Genomic DNA, 15,909 nt, shown 5'->3' with positions numbered 1-15,909 from the left:
AGCGTGGGAGCAACACAGGTCTGAAACAGCAGAGTAGAGCAGACAACGGGCAAGACACCCGCTCTGGAACTGGACTGAGCTAATTCCCGGAGCAACCAGCAGGAGGCACCACGGTGGTGAGTCCCGTGCCGTTACAGGATGCTTGAGATATTTTAGACTGAAGAATGGCTATTACACAGGGGAAGCAAGTTTTTAAAAGACATTTCATGGGAGTGTTAGTTTTTGTGGGTAAATCTACATTCATATGACAGACTAATACAGATTATCTGGTTTAGCAGTTAAATAAATGTACCCGTTTTAAAAGTACATGTTCATGTGCGCTCCTCAAGAGTCTGAAACAGCTTCACACGACTGGAAAGTACACTACAAGTTTCCGAAAGTGTAGGCACAATTTATGGGGCCAGTTAATTATTACTAGAGATAACCCAAGCTGCAAAGTTTGTCCCTGGATCCAGCTCTTTCCAAGGTTTTTGAGCATTTGATCTGTGGTTTTGGTTTGGGCCTATCTTTTATTATTACTGATTAATGTAAGAATCAATAAGGATATCTCCAAAAAGTCTAATTACCTGTTTTTCAGAGCCTGATCCCACTCACAGAAAGCTCCTTTTGACATCAGTGGGACTTTAGTGAGGATTGGACTGATAGTATTCATTCTGCTATGGTTTTAGAACTGATAACACTGCCTTCTCTTAAAAATATATGCTAAACAAGAAAAGAAAATTACGTCACAAAAGAACTACACTAAAGAACACAGGATTTGCCAAGTCTTATTAGACCATTAGCCTCTCAAGACCAATGTCTTGCCACCAGCCATGATATGTGCATGGTTGATTCTTCAGAGGAAGACAGATCCTTCACCCCATAATGCACCTGTCACTTGCCCAGTGCTGCACATTGGGACAAGTCAAAATCCTTTTGACAATCAGTTATATCTTTAAACATCAGATTTTTATCACCCATATTTTATGCCTAATTACAGTTTGTTGTTATTGGCCATTAAATTTATCTAGTCCCTTTTAAAAACTAACTACAATATTACAATTAACATTACGGGTCTAACCTAAACTCCTAGGGAATTTGGAGTTAAGGCTAAAATTTAAGATTGACGTAATAGACCAAACTGTACTCTTGGTTACAACAGTGCAAATACCACTGAAAACAATGGGATTATACTTGGCATGAATGCAAGCAGAATTCACCACCTGCCTATAACTCGTACGGATGAGCTTTTTCCATTCTTGTTGGTAAAGCCTGGATGTCACCCTACATTTTTAGGGAGGCAGTGTGGTCTAGTAGCTCTGTCACTTACTTTCTGAGTCACCTTGGACACTTTTCACCTCTGTGTGCCTCAGCGTATGTCTACACTTAGGGCTAGTCTACACTTGGAACTTACTCAGGCATAGCTCCATCTCTCCGGGCTGTGAAAAATCACACCCTGGAGAGATGTAGCTATGCCAGCCTAACCGCTGGTGTAGACGGCGCTAGGTGCATGGAAGAATTCTTCCATTGACCTTGCTACTGTCTCTTGGGGAAGTGGATTAACTACGCTGATAGGCAAACTCCTCCTGTCACTGTAGTGAGTGTCTATACTGAAGTGCTACAGCAGCAGAGCTATTTAAGCGAATAGAAGAAGAATAATGTATCCACTTACTATAGGAAATGGAGCCCCAACTGAATACTAAAAACTGTACAGTATCTATACTTGAAGGTGATAAATGGGCATATTTTGGGAGTGGGTAGAGAATAAGCACACACCTTTTTAACTACACTGCAATGAATGAAACTGAGCTTCTTGGAAGCATGAAGTGGGATAACAATCCACTGCTGGTCTGCCCTGACTACAGTGAGCTTCAGGGATGGACAAGGCATATATTTGGGTTGATTATTTATTTATTTATTTATTTAAAAATTTATTTCTGCAAATGAACAATGTGATAGCTAACATTTCTGCAGGCACTGCCAGCACCTGCAGCACTTCTGTGATATTGCCCATTAAAAGTAGTTTTTATGTACACCATTTACTTTGTCAGTTCTGTAAATATCTAATACTACAAAATAAAATATCTACTAAAATATAAATTAGTGCCACCACTTAGGCAGCATAATGTGACTGGCATATTCCCACTGACCCCATTATTGGAAGGTTATAATAGCTGGTATGCAGGGTTCACAGTGACCACCAGTTTCATTGAAATGGGGGGGATATGTGAAAAATACACAGCTTATATTGAAGGGAGAACTCTGGGTTCTATTTCTCATACACAATGCCAATAATGCACAGGTAAAATCATGCACTGGAGAAAATCCACAGGCAATGGCTGTACATAGAAACATTCTGCACACAGCAAAATTGTACATAGGAGAAAAATCACACACATTTGTAAGGCAACGTATGATGCGTTGTATGATTGCTGCTGGCATACAGTTAACACTGCTGTATGACCTGAGGTATTAGTCACCAGCTGAGGGGTGCCTGGACATTGGCTAGGGGGGATTCTCTGGTGGTCAGTGGATTTTATGGCAGCCAGGCCCTTCCTTTCAAGGGGCTAGCAACAGCTACCTTCAGTGCTATAGTGTGTATGCATGGCAGCAGGCCAGCCCCAGCACCGCCTCCTTCCCTCAGCTGCTCTGCACTACCCCCTCCCTGTCTCCCACCTCCACCTTTGCAGCAGTAAAATGCAGCATTCGTAGTGCGCATGCGTTTGCCCCAGTCGCGTTCTGGGGTGGTTATTTATAGTAAGTGACGTCACCTAGAAATAGAACGCGGGGGAGCAGCGCCTCCTCCCCTCCCCTGCGGTCTCCTCAACTCCGCCCCCTCCTTGCCCTCACAGGGCGCAGGCGCAGGGGGCGGCAACAGTGCGCGAGGCACAGAGCGGGTAGAGAGAGGCGCGACTCGCGAGCTGTACACGCTGGTGAGGGAACAGAGCGAGCGCGCGATCTTCACTCCGCCGCGGTCATTGAGGTACCTGCCAACCACTGCCCCGCGAGCGCGACGCGCCAACGGCTGCCGGAAAGCCCGACGGTCACTGAGCGCAAGGCGCCAACGGCCGCGGAGTGAGCGCGTTCGCGCGCCAGGCAACCCGTGAAGCGCAAACTCTCCGCTTAGTCCCCGCGTGAGAGGGGTGCCGCTGAGTGCCCAGCCCGGCAGTCACTACGGAAGCGGCCATGGGGGACCGAGAGCAGCTGCTGCAGCGTGCCCGCCTGGCCGAGCAGGCGGAACGATACGATGACATGGCCTCAGCCATGAAGGCGGTGAGTAGGGAGAAAGGTGTTGGCTGCGGGTCCCACGCGGAGGGAAAGCGGGAAGCTGGGCAAAGGCGGAGTTGGGCCCCGGGGGGAGGGGAGGGATGCGGCCGGTCTCTGGGTCCCACCTGAGGGAGGCAGGGTGCAGTGGAGCCCCGTACCACGGCACACTCGCTGCTGGGTCTCCTCAGGAATCATGGGTGGCGCCTCGTAACTCGGCGCGGGGAGCCTGGGATGTCTTTCGGCAAGGCTGGGAGTGGAGGGGGCTGGTCCATTGTCAGCGGACGGAGCCAGATTCCCCACCGCTGCAGCGGGGTGTCCAGCCCTTCCGCTCTCCAGCTGCAGTGTGTGAGCCCCCCCCCTCCCCGGTGCGCTCTTGGCCCTTCCTCGCGGAGGGTGTGTACTTGGGTGCCCCTCTCCTTTCTTTCTCAGCGGTGAGTGGCCGGGGCAGCGGGTGGAATAATGCTCTCGTCCTTTCTTTGCCGGGGGGAACTTCCTCTTCCCCATCGATCCTGCCCCGCCCCTGTCTGACGTCGGACCAGCGCCCTCCCCCCCCCCCCCTTCTCCGGGGTGGGCCGGAGATGCTGGGTTTGACCTTAGCGCGTTGGTTTAGCGCGTCCAGGTAACCTGGGACCAGTCCTAAAGCTGTAGGCGCGGGCTGATGGTGCTGTATGTGTGGCCCGGTCAGTCTCTGTGCTTAGAAGTGGGTCTGGGGAAGCCTAACGTGGCAAGAGGACCCTTTCCTTTCTAGATGTTTCTATGGCATCAAGCAGGCTTAACTGGAGGAGGCCTTACCCACCAACCTGGGGAGTTTTCATTCAAAGATCGTGTAATAGCTGCATCCGGGAACATAAACACTCACAGCACAAGCTCCTTCAAGACATGTCTTTCTTCTACTGCGTCGAGAAAAAGAATTTGCTTGCTATATTGCCTACAATCTGTACATAATTTTGAATACTTAAATGTATTCAAATAATATTTAAAGGTAGATTAAACCTGCTCCTTTAAAACGGAGCATTTAACAGTAACTTGTACTGAACAGGTAATAAATTAGCAAACCAAACTTCTCATGTCTAAATTATATGTGAGATCCAGTGAAGAGTATTTTAGCTTTTTTAAATTAAATATTGAATTAACATTCAATATCCTTCAAGAACAACTTTTCTCTACCTAATTCTTATTTATGATCATATTAATTTGTATTGTGTTAGCACCCATTAGATGCCCAGCCAATTCATAGCCCTTTTGTGCGGTGGTGCTGTCTAAATAGACAGTCCCTGCCCCAAAGAACTGGGCTTCATGTGGAGTTCATATTATAACAAAATCAATCCATCCAAGATCCAAAATGTTATAATACATCAGTTTATATCACATGCCTTAAAATAAAAATTAAAAAACCTCTTATTCTGTTTGGTACTGATTTTTATGGTCTGCTTTATATGTAGTCTTGTACAGCACAACCTGTTATATGTCTAATAGAATTCTTACACAAAAGTGCTCTTGGATATGTCTGTAACAGAGCTATTATGTTTGAAGTGAGCAATTAGCAAATCTAGTAGTGCCATTAATATAATTTAAGTGGGAATGACTCTACCCTTAGAAATACCTTTCATTGCTCATTCTAAAAAATACTTACTTGGACAAGCCTATATACAGGTTTTAGTGAAGTCCATTGGTGATCCAGGAAATACTTTGTAAAATTGGGATAAATTTAGGAATATAAAAATGACAGCTGAAATATTTTTACTATTTAAAATTTCCTATTCAAATATTGGAATGCATGAAATTAGAAAACAAAAGCAGAGTGGAGCTACCATCTTTCAGGAAATGCTGCAGATAATTAGTGTTTGTCTCATAGACCATTTTAAATTTAAAAATATTTTGCTATTTTTTTATCATTCCATCTTGCTTTTCAAAATCATTTGCCTTTGCTTACCATATTTCCTTTACCCTCCAATAATGCATATGACAATGCAGTTCCTCTAGGGCTCCAATGTCACTATTTGGCTCAATGCATTGAATTTTGACAAAGGTGCGAATTGCTTCTTTAATATATACCTCACATAAACAATTATAAACATACCCAAAATTGAAGTTAAAATGTTTCCACTTTATTACAAATGATGAAAACTGTAGTTATTCCTTGAATACAAAAATAGTTAACTCCAGTTTCTCCAAATATATATTTAATAAAATGTTGGTTAGCTGGATGCTTTTTTGCAGGTTTTCATTCTAAAACATGATACAACTTCTAGAACATCCTTGTACATTTTGGGCAGGTTTTTGGGAAAGAGTGGGAGCTTACACTTTTGTACGAAAGGCAATGTGTTATGTGGGCTCTTACAATTACACACAACTAATGTTTCCTCTAATTTCAGTACATATAACCTAAACAAAAAGCTTCTATCATTTAAAGTAGCCCTACCCCTGTAAAAAATAAACTAATTTACAGAGGGAAATATTTGCTATTTGACAATTACACACACAAATGTAAACTGATGTGAATAGTCTTAAACTAAGACATTTATTGATATGAGGGTGCAAAAACACTTGTGTATAGTGGGAGAAATACATCCCACATTTTCTTTCAAATAGACTAAAGACTTTAGCAGTATGTTTCAAGTTAATGGTAGTTTTGTAAAAAGCTAGTTGATGTAGAAATTCTAATAATTTAAACCTTATAGGAAATACTGTATATTTGTTAAAGTAATAGTACAATTATTAACTGCTGTTGAGTTTTTCTTCTTGGCTGAATGCCAGCCTTTTCCCACCTACCATGATGAGTAGCAGGAGAGGAAGATAAGACTGCGGTGTGACATAGACAGTGAGTTTGGTTTCTTTCAGAACCCTAAAGTTCCCTCCACGTGAAATACAGTCAAATGTACCTCTGTAAAATGGCATTTTGCCAAGGGGTGTGGTACATTCATTTAATTAAACCCTTCTCTAAGGCTCCAGCAAACTAACATTACTTCTTGTGCTGGACTTCTGTATTGATGTTTTTAATTATTATACAGAGAACAGGAACAGGCCATAGCTGTGAAAAAACAGATATACTAAAAGCATATTTTTATTTACTTTAAGTATGGCACTTCACATGTTTGTGATGTTTGAACAATTATGTGAAGAAACAATATTGCATTAAATGCTGCTTTGTTCAAATGAATTTCAGAAATGGTATGAAATATTGACTAATAGCAAAAAGGAGTTAAGCTATTCTGCTATATACACCATGAGCTGTAGAACTCAAAATATATGAATTCCTGTGCATTTTGCTCAAGATTTTGATTAGTGTGTATTGCTATTTAATGTAGCAACATAGTGACCATATCTAATAACTTACTCATTTCAATTTAGTGTAAGTAGAACTGAATTATTAATTTGAGAGGAAGTAATCTTGAGTAATACTTGTGTGATATGTGGAGTACTGAACTCCTTGCCAAGGCTCACTGCAGATGGAAAGAAAATATATAACATTAATGAATATGGTATGCACACCATTTTCAGTTATATTATTTTTATTTCTTTATATGTATAATAGGGCTCTAACTTAATTTTTAGGGAGCTGTTGAAATTTCCTTTTTCATATAAGGTGTTAAAGAATTTTGACAGATTTGCTCTTTCAGTATTACATTGTCTGGCTCTTTTCTCTTTCCAGTGATTGTCCCTTTTTGGTAGTGCTGTGTGTGTGGAGAAGCAGGGATGCTTTTGATCTAAGTGCTACCCCTGCCTGCTGCAAGACTGTCTAGTGCTTTGTGCTGGTTTGATACTAAGGGTATGTTTTCAATACAGAGTTAACTCGTGAGATTGGCTTCCAAGTTAGCCTTGCCCAGGTGTGAGCAGTCACACTGCAAAGCCATACCCAGGTTACTGTGTTCTCACTGATGCTGCCTGTTACCTGTGTTTCTCTAGGACTTTTGGGGTCATATGATATGACTCCTATCCCATGTTCGTTATGCTATGGTAAGCTGAGCCTCTCTGAATCTTTCTGAGTCCGTTGTGGGAGAACTTGGGTGCCCAGTTGGTCAGACCTGGGGAGAAGAGTGTCAAATTGTAGAAAGACATTAGAGAACTGTCAGTACTCATGATTTAGTCGACGTCAGCACTGCACAGTGGGGCAGTTACCAGCCTGAGTTAAATCGGCACCTGTACTTTAATCTACACTCCCAGACAGGCCAGCTGGGGGGAGTGTGTTAGAATTTTATTGTTTTGCATTTTTCTGAGTTAAAATAACTCCATTAAGTAACTTGTTTTTTGTAAATGAGGTATAACTATCTATCTGAGGCTAATCTTATTGGGGACCATAAAGTCTTATTCCTTTTGTTACTGTTGTTACTGTTCTAATACACTAGTGCTTGAAAATATTTGACCATTTTTGACATTATCTGACCAAGCTTGACTGGGCAATTGACCAGTTAATTTTGGATTGGTCAAATTTTCAATCTTATGTGGATGGGAAGGGGGTTAAGGGCAACACCTGAATAAGAGCCTGAGTTAACTGCATGAAGACACACCCTCAGTGGCTCCTTTTCATATTCCTAGCACTGTTGTGGCTTGTACCATAGTAATGTGAGAGCATGCTTTTTGTTGACCATCAGGTAATAGGTAAAGTTTACCAACTGCCAAGCCCAAGAGCCCTCCACCTCCAGCAAGTGATGGGTATAGGGGAAGAGAAGCTGCCTTCTGTCCTTCAATCCAATGTTTTTCAACCATGTGTGGGAAATGGTGGGGTTGAGAAGCTGTCTGCATTGCCATGGACCTCTTCATTACATCAAAATGTGCATCATCCATCACCAACGGAAATTTATTCCTGCAGTGGGTAAAGCAGGAGGTGACTCCTTGACAGCCACCTGCCTTCCATTTCTTCTCCTACAGTATACCCTAAAGCAGTTGGCCACTGAAGAAGCTTAAATGTGCAGGCCTGCAACACCCTGCTTCTCTCACTGAAGCAAAGTACAGGAGTAATGTGATTTGGAACCTTGAGACTCCTGTTAGATACCCACCCATCCAAAGTTGCAGGTAGCCTTCTAAATGAATGGACAGCAGAGTGAGTGAACAATAAAATAGTGTAAAAAACCCCTTCCAAAAATACAAATGAGAAGAAAACTGGGCAGGAAAAAGAAAATGGACAGAAAAAAGTGATATTCTGGGACATAGGGCAAGGGTTACATTAGAAAGGAGGGGTACCCAGCAGTTGATCACGGGAAGGCAGGGAGTGCTTCTTCAGAAAGTGTAGAGCAGTGTTTCTCAAGGACTGCTTCATAGACCAGTGCCAGTCCCTGAGATTTCCCTTACATAGTTTAAGAAGGCAGCAAGCTGGTCCCTGGAATCAAAAAGATTGAGAAACACTGTAGAGAACTCCTGCCATGAGCAGAACAAGAGCAGTGCTGAAATAACTCAGTACACTGAATAGCCTCCTAGCATGAGCTGCTGCTGAGTTGCAGATCTTGAGTCCCTTTTCCTCAGTTGTAGACAACTGACAGGCCAAAGAGCTGAGGTTACAGTGGAGTTTTACTCCACCCAGGCAGCCCCTGATGGAAAAATAGGTCTTTCCAAAACTGTGTTGAGATTTAACGGTGTATGGTCAGTATAATTCTACACTGAGTTTAAGGCGCTGTATGTACCACATACTGTATTGTAGTCACAATTGTGTACAGAGGTGAATGTGCCAACGCCTATTTTGAAGGTAATCATGTCAATGTCAGTTTCTGCATGAAACTAATCTGATTATGACCCTGTGGTGAGGGTGTGTGGGGAGCAGGGAACACATAGATTTGGAAATGGTGTGGGTTTGTTGTTTTCTCTTGTATGTATTCCTCATCTAAAAAATATTTTCAGAATATGATTCCAGGTTGAAGATTCATGGTGATGCATAGATAGCTTCAGCATACAGCCTACAAGATTCCATACCTCTCATGTCTGACAAAGGCAAATGGGAAGTGGTGTTGGGACCACTACTGGGTGAGATAGTTAAAGGTACCCTGCAAAAAAAAAATATGGAAACTTATTTTTTGTACTTTTTTTGTTTCTTTGATGTATAAAGACAGCCTGAAAGCTCTCATTCTCTCTCACACACTCTGCAGGTTTCAGATGTATTCTGAAAGTTCTCTCTTCCCTTAATTAAAGGAATTGGTGTTGAATCCTTGATAGTGATCTCTAAGCACAATATTTGAGAGAGAACAGGTGGTGTTAACAGTTTTGAACTAAGAATAAAAATACCTGAGTTAATCAGGTTTCACTTCCTTGATACTTGCAATCTTAAAATCCTATTTCTTGTTCCACCATCTGTAGTCTTCCAAGGGCAGAAAACTTCTAACATTTTAAAAAGGAAAAAAAGGGTCAGAATGAATCTTCTTTTAACAAAAAAACCTTCCCTTTCAGGCTACCTTAATAAATCATAAAGCAGCAAAAAAGTACCCACAACTATTTTTAGGTTTTTTATCACCTTTTTAATATCTTTTTTACAAGAAGACAAGGTATTTGCTTCCTTCAACTTGAATGCTAATTATCCTTCATGACCCTGGCTTTGCACTCACTGTGGGAATTGCATGTTTTGCCACATGACTTCCCCAGTATGGATTTGCAAAGGGACTGTATCTACAGAACAGGTGTGTGGAAAGCAAGCCCTATTTGTCATACTATTTTTGGGATGTTGAAGTTACCAAGCTGTTCTTGGATTTCCTTTAATAGGAAAAAAATTCTTGAAATGTATGTATGGCAGAACAAAATCTTCTGATTTCCTCTGAAACCCCTCACTTAATCTGGCATTGGAGTATGATACAAAGACACTGCTGGTCTCCTTGCTTAGTGGCATTACAGCGATGGATATGAATTGGATGTCCATACTGCTGCTTCTGTATCTTTCAGCAGCCTCTGTTCCAGTTGACCTGCTTGCAGAAATGACTTAAGAGATCTCCAGAGTGTGGTGTTGAGGAAACTGCTTATTTGCCTTGAGGTTGCTGTTTATGTGGTATACCACTGGATTCTGTTCTGTCAGTTCCTCCTGGTCAGTACATAATAGGCCACTAGGAGAAATAGTAAGACTGTTTGAGCTATGTAGCCATATGTGCTGGTGAAACCCAGTTCTGTCTTTTAATCAAATCCATTAGGTGTCTATCTGTGAGAGGACCCTGGATAATGTTTTTTTTTTTTTTTTTTTTTCCCCTCACAGGTGCCTCTGGTAAGGAAGGTGCAACCTTCCTCTTGTGTAATACATGTTCCATTTAGCCTCATGCTTGTGACTTGTTTGTGCTCCTAAACACCTTTTTGGCGCTTCAGGTGATGGAGAATCTATTGGCTCACTAACTGGTGCTTCTTATGTAGAGCATGTTAGACCTGTGTTCTGGAAGTTTCACAGCCTACTATTTTTCTTGTAGGTATAATAAATTGTGTTCATTTTGATCTATAAAACCATGTGTGGTTTGGATCCTGGCTGTTGTGTAGACTGATGCTTTATGTGCAAATTAAGATCCACTGAGACACTTAATTCAGTTTTAAAGATTGTTAGTTGTCAGGGGTTTGGAGGAAGGTGTTCTCAGTTGAGGTCTTTTGATGCTACGAGCTTTCCTGTGTTGGTCTGATCATCAGTTTGACTTTTGCACCAGTCCCCTAAGTATTCTAGTTATTCACCCTTTTGCTTAAGGGAGGGTATGTACATAACTTGAGTTTCTGTTGTGATTGGAGAGGGAGAGTTCTTCAGTTATTTTTGTCAAATGGCTTTGTAATTAATATGTACTAATTTGCTGTCCAGTATCCACGTGTTATAATGCACTTTATTTTCAACTTTCACATTTTTAAACTTTTCATTATGCACACAGTTGTGGGGAATTAGGGATGCTTAAGTTTGAAGTAGAAAGAAAGGGTTTGGAAAGTAGAGAGAAACTAAGCGGGAGGGAGAGAGAAAGGCAGGAGCATGAGAAGCATGGGCATGGAAAGAAGTTGGACAGCTGATGGGTTACGTTAGCTTTAAGAAATATGCTATAGATACAATGAACTGAGGCTAAAGATGGTGTATAGTTCCTCTAAATAGCAAGCACGACAAATAGTTTTGCTTTGGTTATCATTCAGATTGTCTCTTTAAATGAAGATGTCATTACAGAGGACTGTAGCTGGTTCTTGGGTACCTAGCTTTCCATAGGTTGCTTTGGAAAATGCTGCTCCCTATCATACTCTTAGATTTTGAGTCACTGAGCTGTAGAAGCAGTGCATTATGGAGGAATGGGTTGCAAGAAAATACTAAAGAAGTTAATTACTGTCTCTCCATAGGTTCTCATGGCAATAATGGTTGCACCACATTTAGAATTCTAATTCTTCATTAAGATGAACTATTTTATATCTGAAAAATTAGACACCATTCTTGAATAGTTTATGGGTTACTGCGGTACTCTAGAAATAGAAGTTATCCTCTTGAATTTGGCGAGGAGAAATTTAAATGTCTGATTTCGTTATTTGTAGCATGCCTGTGTATTGCAGTGTAAATATACAAATTTCTTTTAATAGTTATGAAATCATTTTGGCTTCATCTCATTGGCAATGGGAAGCAACGATTTCCTTTGCCACATTATTTTTTTTTCCACAGTTGTCACACATTTTTAATATGGTGTTGCTAATGAAGTATGCTTATTATTGTAGACTCAGATAAGTCAAAGCACTTGCATTCACCAAGAACCACCCCCAACTTAGAACCTCCAATTGTTTGCTAAAATAGAACTTATCCTAATCTATAGAGTCTAGAAACTTTCTTCACAAACTATAATAGAGTGTAATGAATCAAATGTATTATAAATATGCGATATTTAAAAATATTACTGAAGCTTCATGAGTCCGTATAAAAGTTGTAACAATTCATTATGTAATTATTGCAATATGTATTTTTAACTTACTCCCAAGGAATATTCCTCTATCTTTTGAACCTTCCAATCTACTCCATTTTATATAATTTCTTCCCTTGCCCAGCTTTGAAATCCTGGGTTGCAACCACCATTTTAGCTGAAAACAGGACAAATTTTAATCAGATTGTGTGAATTACAGTCCCGAAGGTGCAGTGAAGGACGTGTTGTGGAGCAGTACAACCCAGTTCTCCTCCAGTGGCTGAGCATACTGTCTCTTCAGCATGCACCTTGGACCCCACAGTAGGGTTGAATATGGAGAGGAACTGAATTGTCTGGCACTGCCCTGTACTGCCACTAGGCTATTGGGCAGTATAACACATTTGAATTCAATAGGAAAAGTGTGTAGTGTATTTGCCTTTTTGGAAAGACTTTCCAAATCAGTTGTCTTCCTCTTGAATACTTCTGCATCTTGCCAGTTAGATGCACACTGTTCAATGGCTGTTCTTAAGTCTCCTTGGTGAGACTTAAAAGTGTAGTATAAATGTTTACAAATACCTTAGGGAGATGGCATGGTAAAGTTTAAAGTGAAATATGAATTTTCTTAAAGGAATTGACTTGCACTCAGGTCTTCAATTTTGGTTAAAGTGAACAAGAAGAAATTTTTTCCCCTTGCAGTTTCTAAGTTGGTATGATGGAAATACTGAATGATGATTGCATTCTCTTCTTCCTCAAAGCCAAGCTATTTTAAGTTGATCTTTTGTGTATATTTGCAGGTGACTGAGCTGAATGAGCCCCTCTCCAATGAAGATAGAAACCTGCTGTCTGTAGCCTACAAGAATGTTGTTGGGGCTAGACGATCTTCCTGGCGAGTCATCAGCAGCATAGAGCAGAAAACTATGGCGGATGGGAATGAGAAGAAGCTGGAAAAAGTTAAAGCATACAGGGAGAAGATCGAAAAAGAGCTGGAGACAGTCTGCAATGATGTTTTGGCCCTCTTAGATAAGTTCTTGATCAAGAACTGCAATGACTTCCAGTATGAGAGCAAAGTCTTTTATCTGAAAATGAAAGGAGATTACTACCGCTATTTGGCAGAAGTTGCTGCTGGTGAGAAGAAGAACAGTGTTGTGGAAGCTTCAGAGGCTGCCTATAAAGAGGCTTTTGAAATCAGCAAAGAGCACATGCAGCCCACTCACCCGATAAGGCTTGGGTTGGCACTCAACTTCTCAGTGTTCTACTATGAAATCCAGAATGCACCTGAGCAGGCCTGCCTTTTAGCCAAACAAGCCTTTGATGATGCCATAGCAGAGCTGGACACACTAAATGAGGATTCCTACAAGGACTCCACACTTATCATGCAGTTACTTCGAGACAACCTCACTCTCTGGACAAGTGACCAGCAGGATGAGGAAGCAGGAGAGGGCAATAACTAAAGAGCTTTCATCCCAGCCCTTCATCATCCACTCCACCATCCCCATTAGAACCATCCCACAATATTTCCTTGCCACAGTCTCACTAAATATCTAGTGCTAAGCATATCTGTATTGTCAGCACAGCTGTTCAGATCTGCAGTCCACTTTATCAGGGGGCAGTTTTGGATAAGTCTTCATGAGCATTGCTGGATTGATTGATTGATCTGCCCTGTTTATCATAGTTGCACTTGAATGGTGCAGAAAGATGCATATTAAAGAGGCATTTTAGTTTGCCTATTGATTATCAAATACGGGCAAGAATAATGGAAAGTGAATTAATCAGAAGTCTAATCTTAAATTTTCCATTTGAAACAAGCTGATAGTGTTTTGTTGAGCAGTACATCTTGTGCATGCAAAGCAAATTAGCCACCCCGAAAACTTTTTCAACCGATGAAAACAGTTAAAAAGCTGATGTGAAGTGACAACTTAATTCTATTTATCAGTTTACAAACTGTTCAGAATGTGAGGTTTTGGTAGCAACTTGTTTTTTGCCTCTTTAACTTATGATGTGCACAGACTTTCATTTAATGCAATGCATCTACTTAAAAGTTTTGATACTTGTAACCTTTTTTGCAGTTGTTTTGAAAAATCATGAATTTATTTTTTGTAAACTCTTTGGCTGTTTAGTTGTCTGTGTATTCTGACAACGCCATGTCAGTGTTAGCCCATGTTAAGATGGATGACTCTCTGAGATGCCAGACTTCTAAATTTAATGTTTTGGAATTAAATGAATAAAATAAAATGCTGCTTCGGAAATATTATCTCTACATGAGCTGTCCTGTCATCTTTTCATAAGAATGGAGATTTATAGAGGTGTCCAGCCTGCAAATACAGTCCTAAATACATTGAAGAGAATGTAGCAATCCAAACTAAATACGTAACATTGCTCACCTATATCCCAGTGGGGCTGCCAGTTGCATATTCAGTGCAATAACTTGCTAGTTCAGCTAATTCAAGCCTGCCGGTCAATGTCTACAAGATTCTAAAGAGTATTGCTTGTTGACATACTAATTAGGTAAGAAAAGACTTGTATTTACTGCTTCTGTCCATGATTTTTTTTCCCCCTTAGAAATTACAACCGAGTTGCTTATACCCATTAACGAATTTTGAATTAAGTTTCTTTAACTGAAACCATAGCATTATCTTGCACTTGTCTATACAAACAAAATGCAATCATGTTGCTTAATTAGTGTTGGATCTTAAGGAGTTCCTCTCAAGCTAACCTAAATCTGATCCCCAGATTCACTCATTTGCCGTATCTTCACTTACAAATTAGTTTATATGTATTGATTCCTTGTCTGCTCTTGCATTAACCTATTTAGTCATGTTCTTTTCCTACCTCAGACACATTTTTAATCCATAACAGGCCATCACCCCTCACCCTGTGGTTTAAATTCAGCCTGAGGTCACTGTGCTGTCCAGCCAGCCCCTGCAGTTCCTGAGAGCCCTAGGCAGCAGAGTCCCGTTCTGGAGTGGAGTTGAGCTGGCTGAGTCTTGGCTGAATAAAGACACCTTTTTTTCTGACTCAGCAACTGGCCAGTCAGCCACAGAGGTCTCAGAGAGGAATTGCTTGACACCCTGCTTCTCTCACCAGTTGCTCACAGCTAACAATGTCCTATGTAGAGGGAGGAATATTCAGCTGATGAGTAGCATACTTTACCCACCCTGGTTCTTCTGTGCAAGGCTGTGGTCGTCTCACAAACCGCTGCTGTTCTGAGCAGCTTCGTCCTATGTCCTTTCTGTGTTAAAACCTACTAAGTCTAATTACACTTTGTCAGCTATGTTTATCTGTTGCAGTATTAACACCTCAATTTCTGCCTACATTACAGTTAAAAACATTAGTAATACAAATAATACTCTTATAACTGCGTGCTACGCAGCTATTACAAATGGTTACAAGTGTTTCCAGGAGGAGACAGCAGTTGTATGGTCATATCTATGAGCAATTTGAGGAGGGAGAAGGAGCGATCTAAGAAGTTATTTGGGGAGGTAGCAGCCTTGCAGGGATTGAAGAGTACTTCCTGCAAGAGTTACCTTGGACAGTAGAAGACTATAATTGAAGGTGCGTGAATACTCTGTGTGGCATGAATTTGGCTGGAGGGAAAATAGGGCTGTGACCAGGAGAAGGGTATGTGTGAGGTAATGATGCTTCTTCCCTTAAACATTTACAGGAATATGGGGGAAATCACTTTTTCAATACTTAAGGAATGCCCTGAGGTAACTATTTTCTTGAGCTCTTATGAGAGACTTTATCAAAACCTCTTTCAAAGCCTATATAAATTACATTCAGTAGTTCTCAGTTTTCAGAGAATTGTATAAATTGTATAAACCATTGATTTTAAAAACTCATTTTATTCTTAATTTAGACA

General features: G+C 41.0%; 1 protein-coding gene across 1 annotated transcript; it reads left to right on the top strand.

Moving 5' to 3' along the window:
- Positions 1–2,857: 2,857 nt before the first annotated feature.
- On the top strand, positions 2,858–14,307 carry YWHAH (tyrosine 3-monooxygenase/tryptophan 5-monooxygenase activation protein eta). Its single transcript, XM_024197976.1, has 2 exons — positions 2,858–3,252; positions 12,845–14,307. Exons 1-2 carry the CDS (start codon positions 3,166–3,168, stop codon positions 13,499–13,501), a joined length of 744 nt encoding a protein of 247 aa, XP_024053744.1. The 5' UTR covers positions 2,858–3,165; the 3' UTR covers positions 13,502–14,307.
- Positions 14,308–15,909: the final 1,602 nt, after the last annotated feature.

The sequence above is a fragment of the Terrapene carolina genome, unplaced genomic scaffold (genome assembly GCF_002925995.2).
Source record: "Terrapene carolina triunguis isolate 2854851 unplaced genomic scaffold, T_m_triunguis-2.0 Scaffold790, whole genome shotgun sequence".
Lineage (NCBI taxonomy): Eukaryota > Metazoa > Chordata > Testudines > Emydidae > Terrapene > Terrapene triunguis.
The sequence above is the reverse complement of the archived record's forward strand: the minus strand, read 5'-3'. Positions and strand labels throughout refer to the sequence as shown.

What these genes read in the sequence shown, in the direction of transcription:
- YWHAH (XM_024197976.1), top strand. Translation starts at nt 3,166, where the DNA reads ATGGGGGACCGAGAGCAGCTGCTGCAGCGTGCCCGCCTGGCCGAGCAG. An exon ending in TGGCCTCAGCCATGAAGGCG is followed by an intron (nt 3,253 to 12,844) that starts GTGAGTAGGGAG and finishes GTATATTTGCAG; the next exon opens with GTGACTGAGCTGAATGAGCC.